At 37.1% G+C, this 14923-nt stretch overlaps 1 protein-coding gene across 1 annotated transcript in view; it reads right to left on the reverse strand.

Moving 5' to 3' along the window:
• Positions 1-769: 769 nt before the first annotated feature.
• The window catches only part of SMOC2 (SPARC related modular calcium binding 2), a gene marked incomplete at its 5' end in the record, with an annotated part of 95959 nt that continues 81805 nt past the window's right edge, over positions 770-14923 (reverse strand). The window contains 4 exons of the mRNA XM_008942633.1: positions 770-1179; positions 3688-3731; positions 6289-6536; positions 7431-7533. Of these exons, the coding sequence (XP_008940881.1) occupies positions 1156-1179; positions 3688-3731; positions 6289-6536; positions 7431-7533 (419 nt within the window). The remainder of the gene's footprint in view (positions 1180-3687; positions 3732-6288; positions 6537-7430; positions 7534-14923) is intronic.

Below are 14923 nucleotides of genomic sequence, written 5' to 3' on the forward strand. Positions count from 1 at the left end.
TCTAAATGTGCATCCAAAAGTTCTTATTCTGCTCAGGCACACACACAAAAAAGCACAGGGGAAAAAATGGGAGAGAAGATATGAAAAATTGTGAGAAATTCTTTCTGACCACAAGGAAAAAGTCTCAGGTAGGGGCGATGTGAGTAGCCCCTCCTGATGGCAACTGTTCATAATTTGTTCAGCTTTACCTCTAGTGGACCCCAAGGCCAACCAAGGAGTTGATAAGAGCAGCCAGGTGTAGGGGAAGAGAAGTTTTAACAATCTCTTTAGCCTTCCCTGTCTCTTTATCGTTAGATTTACAATTCTGACCCATATAAACTCTGCTCCTGCTTTGCACTCCTGACAGAAATGTGCTTTTAGGCCTAGGCTGAACCAGACTGGAGTGATGTTACAGTTCAACTCACTCCTCTTTGGTTTGCTGTATTAATAACAGAAGTGAAAACAAACGAGAAAAACTCCTACCAAAACTTACAATGGAAGGCACCTCAAAAATAGATAGAAGGATACATTTTTCTACAAGTATTCCAATTATAGGTGAACTCTTTTGAATCCATTAGTGGTTGCATTCTCATTGCATGATCTTTGTAAAGCACAATACCAACAATAAAACCAAAATGAAACAAAACATTGCCTCCAGTGAAAAATCTGTTTAGTTAAACACTGCAAAATGAAGTAGAGAGCAAGTTACACGCTTCCCTCAGTCCTGCAAACCTGAAACACACAACATTGCTTGGACAAAATTGAGACTACAGTAGACTTCTCAGCATAACTCTACTTAAATGACAGTATTGATTAAGAAAAACAAGGCATACTATTGAAACCAAAATACACAGAATCAGGTTTCTAGGCTACTGTTTCCAAAAAAAAGCTATTTTTCTTTAAAATGGTTTAAATGCAAACTTTTACATCTCCCAAAACGTTTTACATATTTCAGACAACAAAAGAATACACATACATTGTATGTGATAATTTTTCAAAACTAGCCATTACATTTTCACAGATTAAAAAAAAAAAAAGTCTGTTTAAATATTTCATTTCTACAAAGTGAATTTACATTTTTAAGTACAAAGTGCAAATACTACAGTTGTTTTCATTGCCTTTTGGTGAGGAAACCTCCCACATGTCAAAGAGATCTGCCTTTGATCAGTAAGCTGTTCACCCTTGCTTCTTAGAAACTTGCTGAAAGAAAGTTGGAAAAATTTACATTATTAATGATGTTTTCAAGTGCTCAAGTACAAACATTTATCTCTAGCAGTGTTTACATGCCACTATCAGAACAACAGTTCTGCATAAATATTCACGAGGAATAAGAAAAATCCCTGCCCTGTAGTCTTTCATGGCATCTACAAACAAGGGTATGAGCAACATCTTTACTATTTCTTACTTATGGCCTCTTTAAATTTATACTTTAGACTTCTTCTAAAGCTACTACAGCTGAGACTCAGTTAGCATATTAGTATATGTCTCTATACCTGCTTTCTTTCAGTAGATTTTCTGTACGTGTACACATACAGATGTGCACAAAGGGAAAAAATATTCAGGAATACATGCCTAGGCACACATAAACATATATATAAACAAACAGCTGAAATAAACACATAGAAAATGAACTCCTGAGTGCCCTTTCATGAGTCATGGAATCTGATCGCTCCTTTTTAGATGGGTGGTTTCCTTTTGAGCAGCTCCAACCCAGCCCAGTTGCTTTTCAATACCTTCCTTTCAAGTGAAAACTTCTGTGATGAAAGCATCTTCTGCACTTGCAGCCTTGGAATATTTGTATATGAAACTGCCAACAGATGGTTTGCTGAGTCAATGATGCCTTAATTTAAGGCTATCATTTGTCAGCAATAGGTTTTAAAATAATTGGTGCCAAGTCAGCAAAATTATTGGACAAAATTAAAACCCCTAGATGCTCTATGACACTTTTATTGCAGATTCTGCAAGTCAGGATCAGTTTACAAGAAAGGGGAGAGGGCTTGTCATGCTTCAAGTGCAATGCACGTGTGCCAGTAATTGCCATTATATAATTAAAATAACCCCTTTGAATACTTTTGAGTTCCAACAGGATAATTGTTTTCAGGCTGCCTTGTTTAAAGCAGAAGTGACTTGTGGGGTGAACTTGAAAAGTTAAGACCACAAACATTTGTTTAAACAAACAGAAACTTATCACATCCCACTAGCTGTGAGAATATTTTATATTCCATCAAAGGTATGTAGGAGGTCTCTGGTAGAACCCACAACAAATGTTGAGCTTGCCTTAGGAAGTGTGAACGTAACATCAAACAAATCAGAGATAAAACAAGTAACAAACTAACTAGCAAGAAAGAGATGAAGATTTCTCTTGGCCTATGGGGAGGTTTACCCTGGGTTCAGTTTTTAACAAATCAATCTAGCTTTCCGACAGATGGGAAGACACTGACCACAACTACGATTTGGGGATATTTTTAGCCAAATTCCTATTTTCCCAGCTCTAGGGCTACCTGAGCTTTCTTATAATACGTTTCTATGAATGTTTTTTTAAAAAAATTCATCATTTACTGATGCTTTTGTGGACATTAATCATTTAATTGCTCTAAAGAATATGAAACTAAGGCAAGAATGTTATGAAGATGATTCTTTTACTAGACCATTCAAAAAACTGTTAGACTCAAAAGTCCTTCTTCAGACTCATGAAAAACTGCTAACAAGTTGTGCCCATGTTGCCCAGAAAATGGAATCTTTAGGATTAATTGTTATATAAATAGACACACACAAACCCCTTTTTAACATTTTTTCCTGAAATTCTACTTCAGTTCTTCCTTTTCAATGTGTACTTTTCCTTGATTTAAATCTCTGATTTAGTGCCTTCTGCGGCTCTGAATGCCCAGAATAGCTAAAACTCCATGAATAACATACATTGGTGTTACTTGGAAAAACAAAACCAAGACTGCAGAAAATCAATGCGGAAACAAATAACAGATTATGTTATCAGGGCTTTTTACTTATTATTTGTGACAATCATTCTTCAAACCTAACCAATTTTAATTTTAACATACACCTGCAGACTGATGCAAATCCTAGTTCTCCAGCATCATTTTGTTCAGCCAGCAGAGGCATTTGAAAGTGACAGCTCCTTTTTCAACACTAAGGTTTTAAAAGGTGTTTAAAGCCACCATACAATAATTCAATGGTGTTTGTGAAATGTACAGATTTTTACTGGGTATGAGAAATGCGCAGCTCTGTTTAAAAAGAGCAATTTCAAACAATGTTGTTTGTGTCTATAGTGTGACATACTGGAATGTTAACAGAATTCAGTTAAAGTAAAAGATAAATGAAGATAAAGCTGTGCATATTTTAAAGTGTATGGGAATGCTGTCATTCAGGAATGCAGAAGACCCATACAAGGGTTCAGTTACAATCATCTAATTATCACTAACATATATGTCAGTTTATACTTTACTAGGAACAACCACACGGAGCCTTAATCCACTTTACATTTCTCCACATTTACTCCACACCTGTAGCTGACTGTTTAAGCTTTCCTTAGAACTTAAGTCAAATTTGTTAATTGGGTTGCTGCTCAACGTTTTCCTGGCAAGTTTGCAGAATGGTAAAGGAATATAGTTTGAAGCTGTAATAACTGCTAAAATCCCAAGAAGTTCAACTGGGCAAGGCTGGAATGGAGATCTTGCTCTTCTCAGTACCCACCTGCCTGCTGGATGAAGTGCTCTCTGTGTTGGTTTTAGGGGCCGCTAAAGGAGGGAAGAGAAAATGTTAAAATATGAAGTTATATGTAGCATCCTAAAGAAATGAAGGCCTCATCCCAAAAAGGTGGTTTTTAGAGCAAGGTGACTGCACAGATTTTAAAAAATGTGATAAAATATTTCAGATATTTCAATGAAACATTGACTTTTTTCTTCCTTCAATACATGTGTTGCTCCTATCATGGAATTAAATTAAAGGTGAATGACAACATCTCTTGCCAGTTAGTATGTTACATTTGCTTAGGACATATTGCCTCTAGGCAGTGTCAAGCATTTCAAACTTACTAAATCTTTAGCAGTAAACATAGCCTGTTATCCCTGTTGAGAAAGAAACATAAACAAGCAGAGTCCGGAAAGTATTCACTTTGCTTAAATGTATTGCACAGGAACAGCTTTAGGAGACAAAGACTTTGTTCACGTTTAATCTGTAAAACAAAAAGATTATCATTGCCTTTTAAGTTTCTCAGTGGGAAAATCCAAGACAGTGCTCTAAATAGGGAAGAAAAAAAAAATAGCTACACAAATCTGCTGGCCCATTCAACTTGACAAACAAATCTGAGAGGTTAGTAAGAAACTCACTCTATTGGTTTTCTATGACAGTTTGCTAGTCAATCAAGCTGCACTGGGACAAAACATATGAAACTGGACCCTGAAAAATACTGCAGCAACTATTTTTCCCCAAGAAAGTGCTTTTTGTAGCAATCTGGTTTTTATATTGCTTCAGATGGTTCTCACCAGTCACCTAGGACTCACACAGAATGGTGCAGAGCCACTCTCCTTATCTCAGCTCTCACACATCAGGTGACAGGGTCTCACCTCTTCCTCAAAATATAACTCTAGCTGTAGTGAAGTGGCAATTGATTTCTTTTCTACAAGTGAAAGGAAAGGAATCAGAAAGCAAATTTTGATTATCAAGCAGGAGAAACGAAACAGAATGTTAATATTCCAACAAAAGCAATTTTTACTGTCTTGTCTTTAGAAGTCTGTATTTCTAGGAAAGCAACCAAATGATTTAATTTAGAATTTTTTTGCGACTGCAAAAGTTCTGAAGCACTTTTCCCTTCCAAACCTGAATGTTCTAATTGTTCACTATGAAGAAGCTTTGTTAAAAATCTCCAGTTATGATTAATATAATTTTAAGTTTAGATAACTCACTGTGTGATCTTCCTATAATTTCATGAATCTTACAACTTACTTTTCGAAACCAGGCAGTTTTTCCTATCTTTGGGTTTGTCTCACAGGAATGGGCACAGGAAAAACTGTTTTGCTTTGAGTCTTTTTATAGCTTTCCTTTATGTCATGGGACAATGATTTTGGACCCAGATTTCATCTACAATAAGATATCAAGAAGTGCCAGCTGCATCAGGACAGAAGTGTCTTGGCATGGATGTTACTGATGAAGTGACCATAATGGCCTCCACTTTAAAACACTAGTCTGCCAAACAGCGTAAATGAAAAAGATGTTTTGTTTCAGTATTCCACATTTATAGCACAAAGGTAACAGCCATCCACTTTCATATGCATCTTTTTACCTCCGTTATCTAAGTGAATATTGCAAGGTATTGCTATTATGTATTATTATATTATTGGCATTATATTAAAAAAACCCAAACCAAAACAAAACCCAAACCAAACCAAACCAAACCAAACAAACGAAAAAGAAATCCTGGGTTTGATATATTTGTTTTGAGAGATCTGTTTCTGTGAGCCATAGACAATTTACTTTATTAGTACAACATCGAGCTATTCCATTTTATTTCTGACTGCATTTCCCAGTTTCCCAGTGGACTTGCTTTTCATTTCCTATGACATCTTTATTTTATTGCCTTGGCTTCATTTTAAGGTCTCGGATAAACAAAACAATTTGCCTGGGTTCATTTCCTACAACTTTGTACAGTAAGGGAATGTAGTCTTGTTGTCTATAATGGTTTTTTTTTTTTAATTCTTCCTCAATTTCAGGAATTACGTGGTTGAACTCTGCAGGGACCATTACAGATTGTAGTTAGTTGTTCCCCTTTCTACCAGTTTGGCAGCAAAGTCAGGTGACTGTGTACTAGCAGTTGTTCCACCTGTTTGGCAGATGACCACATTCCTCACTATATTTCTAAACCACATTTGAGAAATGAGAAGTCATTAGAAAGCTCAACAATGTGCTTCCTTCCTAGCAGGAATCCAAAAAGCACAGGTGGGATACTTCCACTAATTCAGGACACAGCATCATAATAACATTAAATTGGCATTTTGACAACTGTTGTTGTTAATGTTATCATATCCTCTTGGTTTTCCTACTGTAATACATTTAATGTACATAATCAAGTGGAATTTTTTTGATTCTCCTGGAGCAAAGCAATGACTTGCCTGCACAGAAGGAGTTTTCCTGCCCTGTGCCCTAAGGAACAGCTGCATTAGCTGCAGACAGGTTTATTCTTTTGTTTTATATACTTCTGGAATAAACAAATATTGGACTTCATCAGCTTTGAAGGATCTAGTGAAAAAGATAGTTTGAAAAAGTTCTTACTATGGCATTTCTTTGTTTTTGCTTTACCTTCTTCTTTTGTTACTCCCAAGCAGCCCATTAATTCTTGAACTGACAAGGACTTATCATTGTTCACATCACAGTATTCCACAAACTTCTTCACACATTTTTTTGGTTTTGATTTCTTCCTTAGGAATCTCTTAAATGGCTTGATTTCTTTCTTGCCAATGTCACCACTGGAATTTTTATCTAGCTGTTTGAAATACCAATGGACCACTCTCTCTTCCAGAGTATGATTTGGATCAGGCTCTGAAACCCTGAAACAGAAAAGGGTAAGACTTTACTCTTAATTCTGATACATAAACCTCAGTTTATACCTTTATTTCAGAACAGTAAAATCACTGTCAGATGCTTTGCTATATAAACTCCCCTGCTTTTGGCCACTAGCTTCTTGTAGTGGATATCTCTTTTTTCACTTTGACCAACTGTATCCTAAATTTTGCACTAGAGAATGGAATCTGCTCTTAGTTAACTCTCTGAAACTGTGTGGAGGTCAGCACCATACTCAGAAAATAGTGTTTTCCCCTTTCATTTCCTCAAACAGAGAAAAGTGAAGAGAGAAATAAAAGAGAAAAAGACAGTTTCATAGACGGCAGACACATCAAACGTGCAATATACCCAACTGAAGCAGGTCAACAGTCAGCAGTACCAAATGCCTAGGCTTCAATTACAGCTCATGATAGATGCTTTTAGAGATACAAAACCTAAATATATATTGAATTACAGGGCAAGCTATAACAATAAATGCCACCTCCGTTTCAGATGATAAGCACTTGACCTGTACACCTCCGAAGTTTGGCAGCACTTAAGCATTTTTAATTCTACCTGTGACTTCTGATAGCATTGGTTCCTTTTACAAGAATCTAGGCAAAATATGAGTCAGGAAGGCAGAACACCTTCATGAGGAAAAGCCTGAGCAGCAGTTACAGATAAACTCTAAGCTGTGCTGCTGCTGACAGTTCAGCTATCAAGTGCATCTTTGCTCAGTGGACATAGTCAACAGTGATAACTTTAAAGTAAACTCTCCTAGACAGGTTCTTGAAAATTTACCCTCTGTGAAGACAGAAGAATTACTTCTCAAAGCCCTCAACAATTTATTCAACACTGCCATAATCCTTTTAAAGGCACACAAAAAAAGATCTGAAACCCACCGGCTAGAAGACAATGATGGATCAGAGACTGCATGAACCATATCCGTAGACAATGCATCCAAAACACTAGTTAGAAACTCATTCTTCTTGGCCCCAGGACAACCTAGAAAACCAGATTATTTTTATTTCTTGTTTCCTCTTTTTACAACATTTAAATTCCAACAATTGCTCAAATGCTGAGATAGATGCTACTCCCTGTAAAAAAAAAAAATCCCATAAAATTTTGGACATGTTAATAACATAATTCAAAGACAAGCATCTACATTCAGGTACATATTTGTAACAGAGCAGCAACAGAAAAACATTGTTTTGAACTCAAGCAAGTGGGAGTCTGGTTTGCATACCTTGGGTTCCTTTCTTTGAATTTTGGCTATTATTTTTCCATGGGTGTCACATTTTGAAAAGCAAAGCTTTGAAACAACTGAACTTTGTACATGACACAGACTGTTTGAAACATGGACTAGAAACCCCTAGCACAATGCCTTTTTCATATTGCCACTTTTGCTCCTCTGACCTACCGTTGGCTTTCTCAGTACACAAATCTCTCAGTGCATTGACTTCCTCCTCTGTAAAATGACAGTCAACTCCCTGCCTCTTTCATTTTTCTCTTGGACAGGGGTAACTCCCACTACAAGGCACCTAGCTCAATTTGATGCTGTTAGTTGGTACTCTGGTTCACACCGTGGGATCCTACGGTGTTGCTAGATCATCCTCATAGTTACATTCCCTATGTCATGAAGCTCTTCTCTAAAAGAAACTGACATCACATTTCAGACACATAATATGTCAGATGAATATATACTTAAAGATACATTCTTAGAGCAGTACGCCTGGAGCAGATAAATTCATCTGACAAGTGCATAGATGTTGCATGGATGTTGGTGTATTGCTTATACAATACACCTGCTTCCTCTTTCCTAGAGCCCTAGGCCAAACACTAAGTCTTCCCCTAGTCCTGTAATAGTTGAGTTAAACTCTAGAATGATCCATGAGCAGTGACATAGAGACAAGAAGGTTGAAGATGGAGCCCACGGCAGGACTTTTACAGACAAATCTGCTTACCTGCTGTTCTGATCTTAAGTGGAAATGGGAAACACTCTGAGGTGGTGTGGAAAAGGAAGATTAGTCAATCAGTAGAAATTGTTATTTCATCACACTTCTCAGTGACCTCTGGAGCAGGCAGTAGGATTATCTGAGCCTGAAAAGCCTCATCTTGCCCAGCAAATTATTTTTAATCCATCCCATGTTGATCCAAGGAAATGAACCTGTGTTATATTAGCCCATAGCTGTGTTGCAGTAAGAACAGGTCAGCTATTTTCTGTAGTAGCAGCACCCACTACATGTTATTGTCTAACACAGTCATGAAGTCCTGAGTTCCCTGCCTCTTCTGTTTTTGCCTTCGGCACCAGGGACATTTTATTCCAATAACCATAAAAGTCACATAACAAGAATTCACTGAAGCAACTTTCACTGCACTAAGAATATACACCTGAAACCAGTTGTCACCCTCCTAGATATGCTCCTCTTCCCTTACTCTTTAACAATTTTTTTCCTGTTACAACTAGGAAAAAAGAAAAAAAAAGAAAAAACCCCAACCTAACAGTTATGACTAATCCTAAATTTCTAAATTTGAGCTCAGTAAGACAAGCACTTGAGCTTTCTCTGTAAGACAGAAATTAGAAGGGTGGCAAGAAATTAACAGGGAGGAACAGAAGACTATACCAACAAGTTCCTGGCAGCATTCAGTGCATACATTTAAAAGTATATTCTCTAGAGCAAAGAGCTTGCTGGTAAGTAAGGCTCAGAGACCGTGACCATGTAAATAAAGTGTGCTATGTGATTTAGATGAAGGCATGTAACTTTGCAAGTCACAAAAGCACATTTGCCCAGAGGTGAGGAGGCAGAGCCCAAGCAGTTCCCACACAGAAGGCACATCCAGCCATGTTAGCATGACAACCTGCCTGAACCAATGCTCAATGATCTCTGTGCAATCTACTGAGCTCAGAACTATGTCCTGCTAGCGAGGATACCTGGCCTGTGGACCAGAGCTGGTGTTCTTCAAAGGACAAGCAGAGAGGTTTGTCTGAGGGTCTCCATGAAGACCTATCTTGAATGATACAGGCTTTGCCCATTTTGTGCTGGAGTTATGTTCTTGTCATCAGGGAGAAGCCTGGAACCTGCTCCAAACTTAATACATGGCTTGTGGAAAATGCAGACCATAATACCTCGGCCTATAACAATGCAGGGCAATGTGGAGACAAGACAATTTTACCTTTTCCCTTTCCCTGTCCTTTTTTGGATAGATGATAATAATATCTAATTTAATTTAGGAGCTCCACCTGAATTTTTCATGTTAGTTATGAGAGTATTCCTGAAACATCTGGAAGAAACTAAACTAGTATGCTTTAGGTAGTTTCCACTGCTGTCCAAGGAGCTGCTGAGTATGCATATGCAACAGATGTAGAGATCAAAATCATAACTCAGCTTGCTATTTATGAGATACAGCTAGGCAGGGGAAAGTATCAACTTCTAAATTCACAAGAAATCATGGGGGGAAAAAATCCATAGTTTAAAGCCTGTCTCTGACAATTTTGCCTAAGATTAAGAAAGGTTTCTAAATGTGTATTGCATAAAGCTGCAATAGCAGCTGACAGCAATAGAAGTCTTCTCATAGAGAAGAAATTTCACTGTTAAAACAAACACAATCAGCTGCTGTGAAACATTCTAAATTATAACTCTGCTACTTAACGTAAAATGACACTCCACAATAATCCTCACTCGTTAAACACAGAGAAAATATTCAGTTTCTCCCAATTACAATTTTTTTGCTGATGTGTGGGCAATCACACAGCAATTTACTTCACAGTGAAATCTCTGTTCTTTACAGGTGTTATTAACTCAGAATAATTCTCTGGAGGCTTCACACTGAGCCTTAATTTTCAACAAACTTGCAGATGAAATGGCAGGACTGGGGGACCTTTATCTTGATTGTAATGAATAACTCACTCTTACTGGACAAAATACAGAAAAGGAAAGACTAGTCTCTTATGGGAGCCTTATGCTTCTCACTATGGTTTATGTGCTTGTTTCTTCTTCTGCAGCTGCTTGTCGTGTGCTGATTTGACAGCTTACATAAACAATAATTTGTTGTTAAAGGGCTGAAGTTGAAACCACGTGGAATTAACCTACAGGTTCAGAGATATAACATAGAGTTGAGTGTTTTAAGGATAGTTTTATCCAGAGTAAACCTTAGACCAACAAATACATACCACAAATGGCAGGAATATACAAACACTTCATTTCAGCTATAATTTAAAGGTCATCAAAGAATGGTCATTATACATGGTATACCTCACATATATATATGTGCCTCTCTATAAATATATTTTTAGCACTGACAATTGATTTTTGGAGTTAAATCTGTGGGGCAATTGTCTATAAGCCTTCCAAAATATTCACCAAATTACCTTGGAGCTCACTGCTTGGTTGAAAATAATCTATTGCTGTCAATCTTGTAAGATAATCTTTTACAGCACATCTGAAGTCATGGCTAGAAAAATATTTAGTTCATTTCTGTAAAAACGTGAAATAATAGATAAGACTAATCACTTTAAAAGGGCATTTACATTAATCTTCTTACAAGAGAGGAAACTATCTTGAATCAGTCACTCAAGTAATTAAAGGCATGACAACTTACAATTGGAACCAATATAAAGCTTCTTTTTTATTCCATATTTGTTAATCTGAATATCAGGCTTAGCAGTGCACTCAAATACAATGGCCACTGAAATACCTCTGAAGATTGTAAATTCTGATCCACCCCAAACCAGAATGATCAGAACTATTTATGTTTCTTTTGCAGGTTTGTCTTCACTGAAATATAGTGGTATACAGGAGAAAAGAATTTAACAAAGTTTGTCAGTGCTACTGGTTATCCTGCAAGAACAGACAATACAAGGAAAATATTTTTTCTTTTATTCTATACCCATATACATGTACAGTTCATTAGTTAGTTCATTAGTTTATTTCTGCTGTGGTATATAAATCACAAGCTTGTCTTTTTCTAGATATGCTGAGGGCTCTCCTCATGTTTTGGAGGACTACCTAAGCTCTTCTTCAGCCCCATTCCACAAAAAAAAGCCCATCAAAAGATGAGCTTGGGAACTGAAAATTCTGCTGGAGACTAAAAATCATGGCCTCAACAGGCAGTGCTTTTATGGTTCATTACAGTTTTTCCCTCACTGCACATCCTGGTGACCTCTCACAAACAATAATTATCTACCTTTTAGTCTCTATCTTAGAGGAGTTGAGGAAACTATCATCTCTCCTTGTTAACAACCCTCAGGTATTACTCCATTTTTTCTTTTATTTTTTCTCTCAAATATTCTTACCAGTTAAAATAATTAAGTTCAGCTCAGAGCCAAATTCTTATTTATCTGTGTTTACCCAAATTTCAGAAATAAGAAAGTAGAACAGAAGAGATATTTATTGAAGGAGAGCTACAGGTCCTTTGCTTTGTAGTCCCAAATCTCTACGTCTTACAGTGAAGAAGTATTATTTCTGCAGAAGGGCAGGAGGCAGACTTTAGTTCTCCACATATATTGAACTTTGGTTTTGTTACCATTTTTAATAATCTTTCTGTTCTAACTTCAGGGAGGAAAAAAACAAAAGAGTTAACAAAGGATGCTCTCTCAAGGCCCTACCCTTAAATCCCAGCATTCCTATCACACCAAAGTGGGATCTGTTGAACTTGAGCCTGCTGAAATGAGATGTCTCACCCATAACAGTTATTTAAGCTCAGTATAAAGGAACCCATTCAGACGGCATTCAGCCCAACTACCTTAGACTTTTTCTTAGACCAGGATAGGATCTCACTTTAAATGTATCTTTTCTTCCCCATTAACTACTGAGGAAGCCTGGACAGCTAACTTACACTCCCAGGTGGTGTAAAACTGCTTGTGAAGAATTCTGTACGTATGTTTTGTAAATTCATTTAGGCTCAAACCACTCTGTTATTCTTTGGGTTAATGTGGTAGAAAGAAGGGATAATGTTCATAGCAGAAACACATATGATCCTGTATGCAATTTTCACAGGCAACTCAGTGACAAAGTCTAGGGAATTTGTTAAGAGGAAAAGAACTTCATTATATTTATTTCAGTTCTTGTAATATTATTGTTACATAAGAAAAGGAGAATCATAACATCACAGTGTAACACAGGCCATGTGAAATGACTAACTTTGATTACTGATTTATAGTTTGTTTTTCCCTCTATGAGAGTTTGAAAGGCTTTTGAGAAGCAAATTTATTATTGCTAAGAGTTCAGAGACGTCACTGTGATAACAAACAGGAATGAACCAGCTATGGCAGTGTAACCTCTTAGATGCCATCCAAAGTTTGAGAAGGCCTGTGGAATTTATTTGCCTTTTTTAAACATTCTTTTTCAGACTTGTACCTTTCTAGTTGGGACCAGGAACAGCAAAAAGGTCTGAAAACTTAGATGATAAGGAGGTGTTGCTCCTTTGCTGCCTAACTGGACACAAGGCAGCTGATGTTTTGAGCAGGTAGTCACTGCCTACACAGTACCCACCCAAGTTTTGATGGTCAAAGATATTTCAGTAGGTTGACAAGCATCTGGAATTCTGAGTGCTTAAGTTCAACCTGTGCTAATGCAAACTCTTAATTTTTAGAGGCTTGTCACCTTATGTTTTACATGACCTGTAATATAGGCTTGTGGGTCCAGTATAAGAAACCCAACATATTTGACTGAGGTGTTGGGACAGCAACATAAGTCTATCAGCCCACTGATTAAGACCAGCAAAAAGAGTTTCAAGATTAGAAAGAGAGCCAAAAAAGAAAGGTCCTGAAAAGAAAAGCAAGAGCATGCAATTTTCAAAAGGTTATACTTCTGGTTTACATGCCACATTTCATGACTGCCTGTCTCTGAGATATGCAGGTGGTACTTTTGACTGCAGTAACACTTTCAGCAACAGCTCATTCAATTTAAATATTGTGGAATCCAGTTTTGTGTAGTATGGCATGCATCTGAATCTCCATGTTATCACTCTGAGAGTCAAAATTAACAAGCAATATTATTTAGGGAGTCAAAATGTAGTCCTTTTTAGTAGACATTTATTACTTCCTATTCACTTGTATTTTCATCATACTGCTAGGTTTCCTCTCAGGAGATATGTATGAAACAACCATATTTAATTACCTACTTTTAAATGTCTATTAAAAAGGAAAAGCTATTACAAAAAATGTATGTTGCTGCAATTATGGCAGTGACCTCAGAAAGAAGGTGCATAATTTTGGTCTCCTGCTGGAAAAATTGAACTGTGGGGACTTGCTAGTGGGAATGTTTTTTACATTACTTAATTAATCTAAACAGCCTGCCCTTTGGAAACATGCATGAAAAATAGTCTTTTCTACACAGATGCTGATTTTAACCTTTCTGGATATCTCTTAATGAGACTTTTACCATTGCAGGCATCAGCTGAAAAATCTCAAAAGCATCTACTCTCAACCTAAGCCACAAAAACATCTCTATTCAGACACTAAGAACCAATGGTCGTTAAAGAAAAATGATGAAGACAATCCAGAGCTGAGTTAGGAACTATCAGCCCAGCAGCATACATTTATCTGAGAGCGATTTTCAAGGAGTCCCTGCCCAAAGAGTGTTACCAGGTTTTCAGAGAGAAAAGAACATTCGTGCTAGTCTGTGGTTCTTGCACCACAACGTGGGATGGATGGAGACGTAAGGCCAGCACTCCTTAGAGACAAAAGCACAAAGCATATTGTTGAATGAGCTGGAAAAGGAGGTGAGGAAAGGAGGAGCAGAAAGGAGACAGAGGATCTAGCCATACTACAAGCAGTCAGAATCTTTACCCATGCTTTATTTTGCTTATACAGATACCTACAACTACTGAATTTGAAGTAGGAGCCAAGTTTCCATCAATTTATCTGATTGTCTTTTCTCTCTCCTTCCCACCCTTCCTTCCTCCCATAACTGGCAAATGAAAGAGTTAGAAACTGGATTTTCAGCACGGAGGGGAGCTGGGAATAAGAGAAGGCACGCTTTGCTATTTCTTGGAATATTAGCTATATACTGAATTTTAACTCAGAACGAATTTTTATAGCAATGATTAAAAGAGGTTTATAAAATGGAAATCCTGGAAGTAACTGAAGTGAAACAAGAGTCAGCAAGAACCACTAAAGCATTACTTGAACACTATGGAATGAACTAGTCCTTGGAAACCCGGCATCACAAAAATATCTCTCTCTTTATATATTTAATTTGAGAATGGCAGTTGTGTTACCTTCCTGGGCAGCCTCCATTAAACATGACGGATTTCCTCTGCAAATGCCATTTCAAATATCACTGGCTCATCCTTTGCTAAATAAAAAAACTTCAAAATTACTAATACAAAAGCATAAATACAGCCTTACAATTGCTCAGTATGAGAAATACAGCCTTACAATTGCTCAGTATGA

This window comes from Merops nubicus, unplaced genomic scaffold (assembly GCF_000691845.1).
Source record: "Merops nubicus isolate BGI_N331 unplaced genomic scaffold, ASM69184v1 scaffold13116, whole genome shotgun sequence".
Taxonomy (NCBI): Eukaryota; Metazoa; Chordata; class Aves; order Coraciiformes; family Meropidae; genus Merops; species Merops nubicus.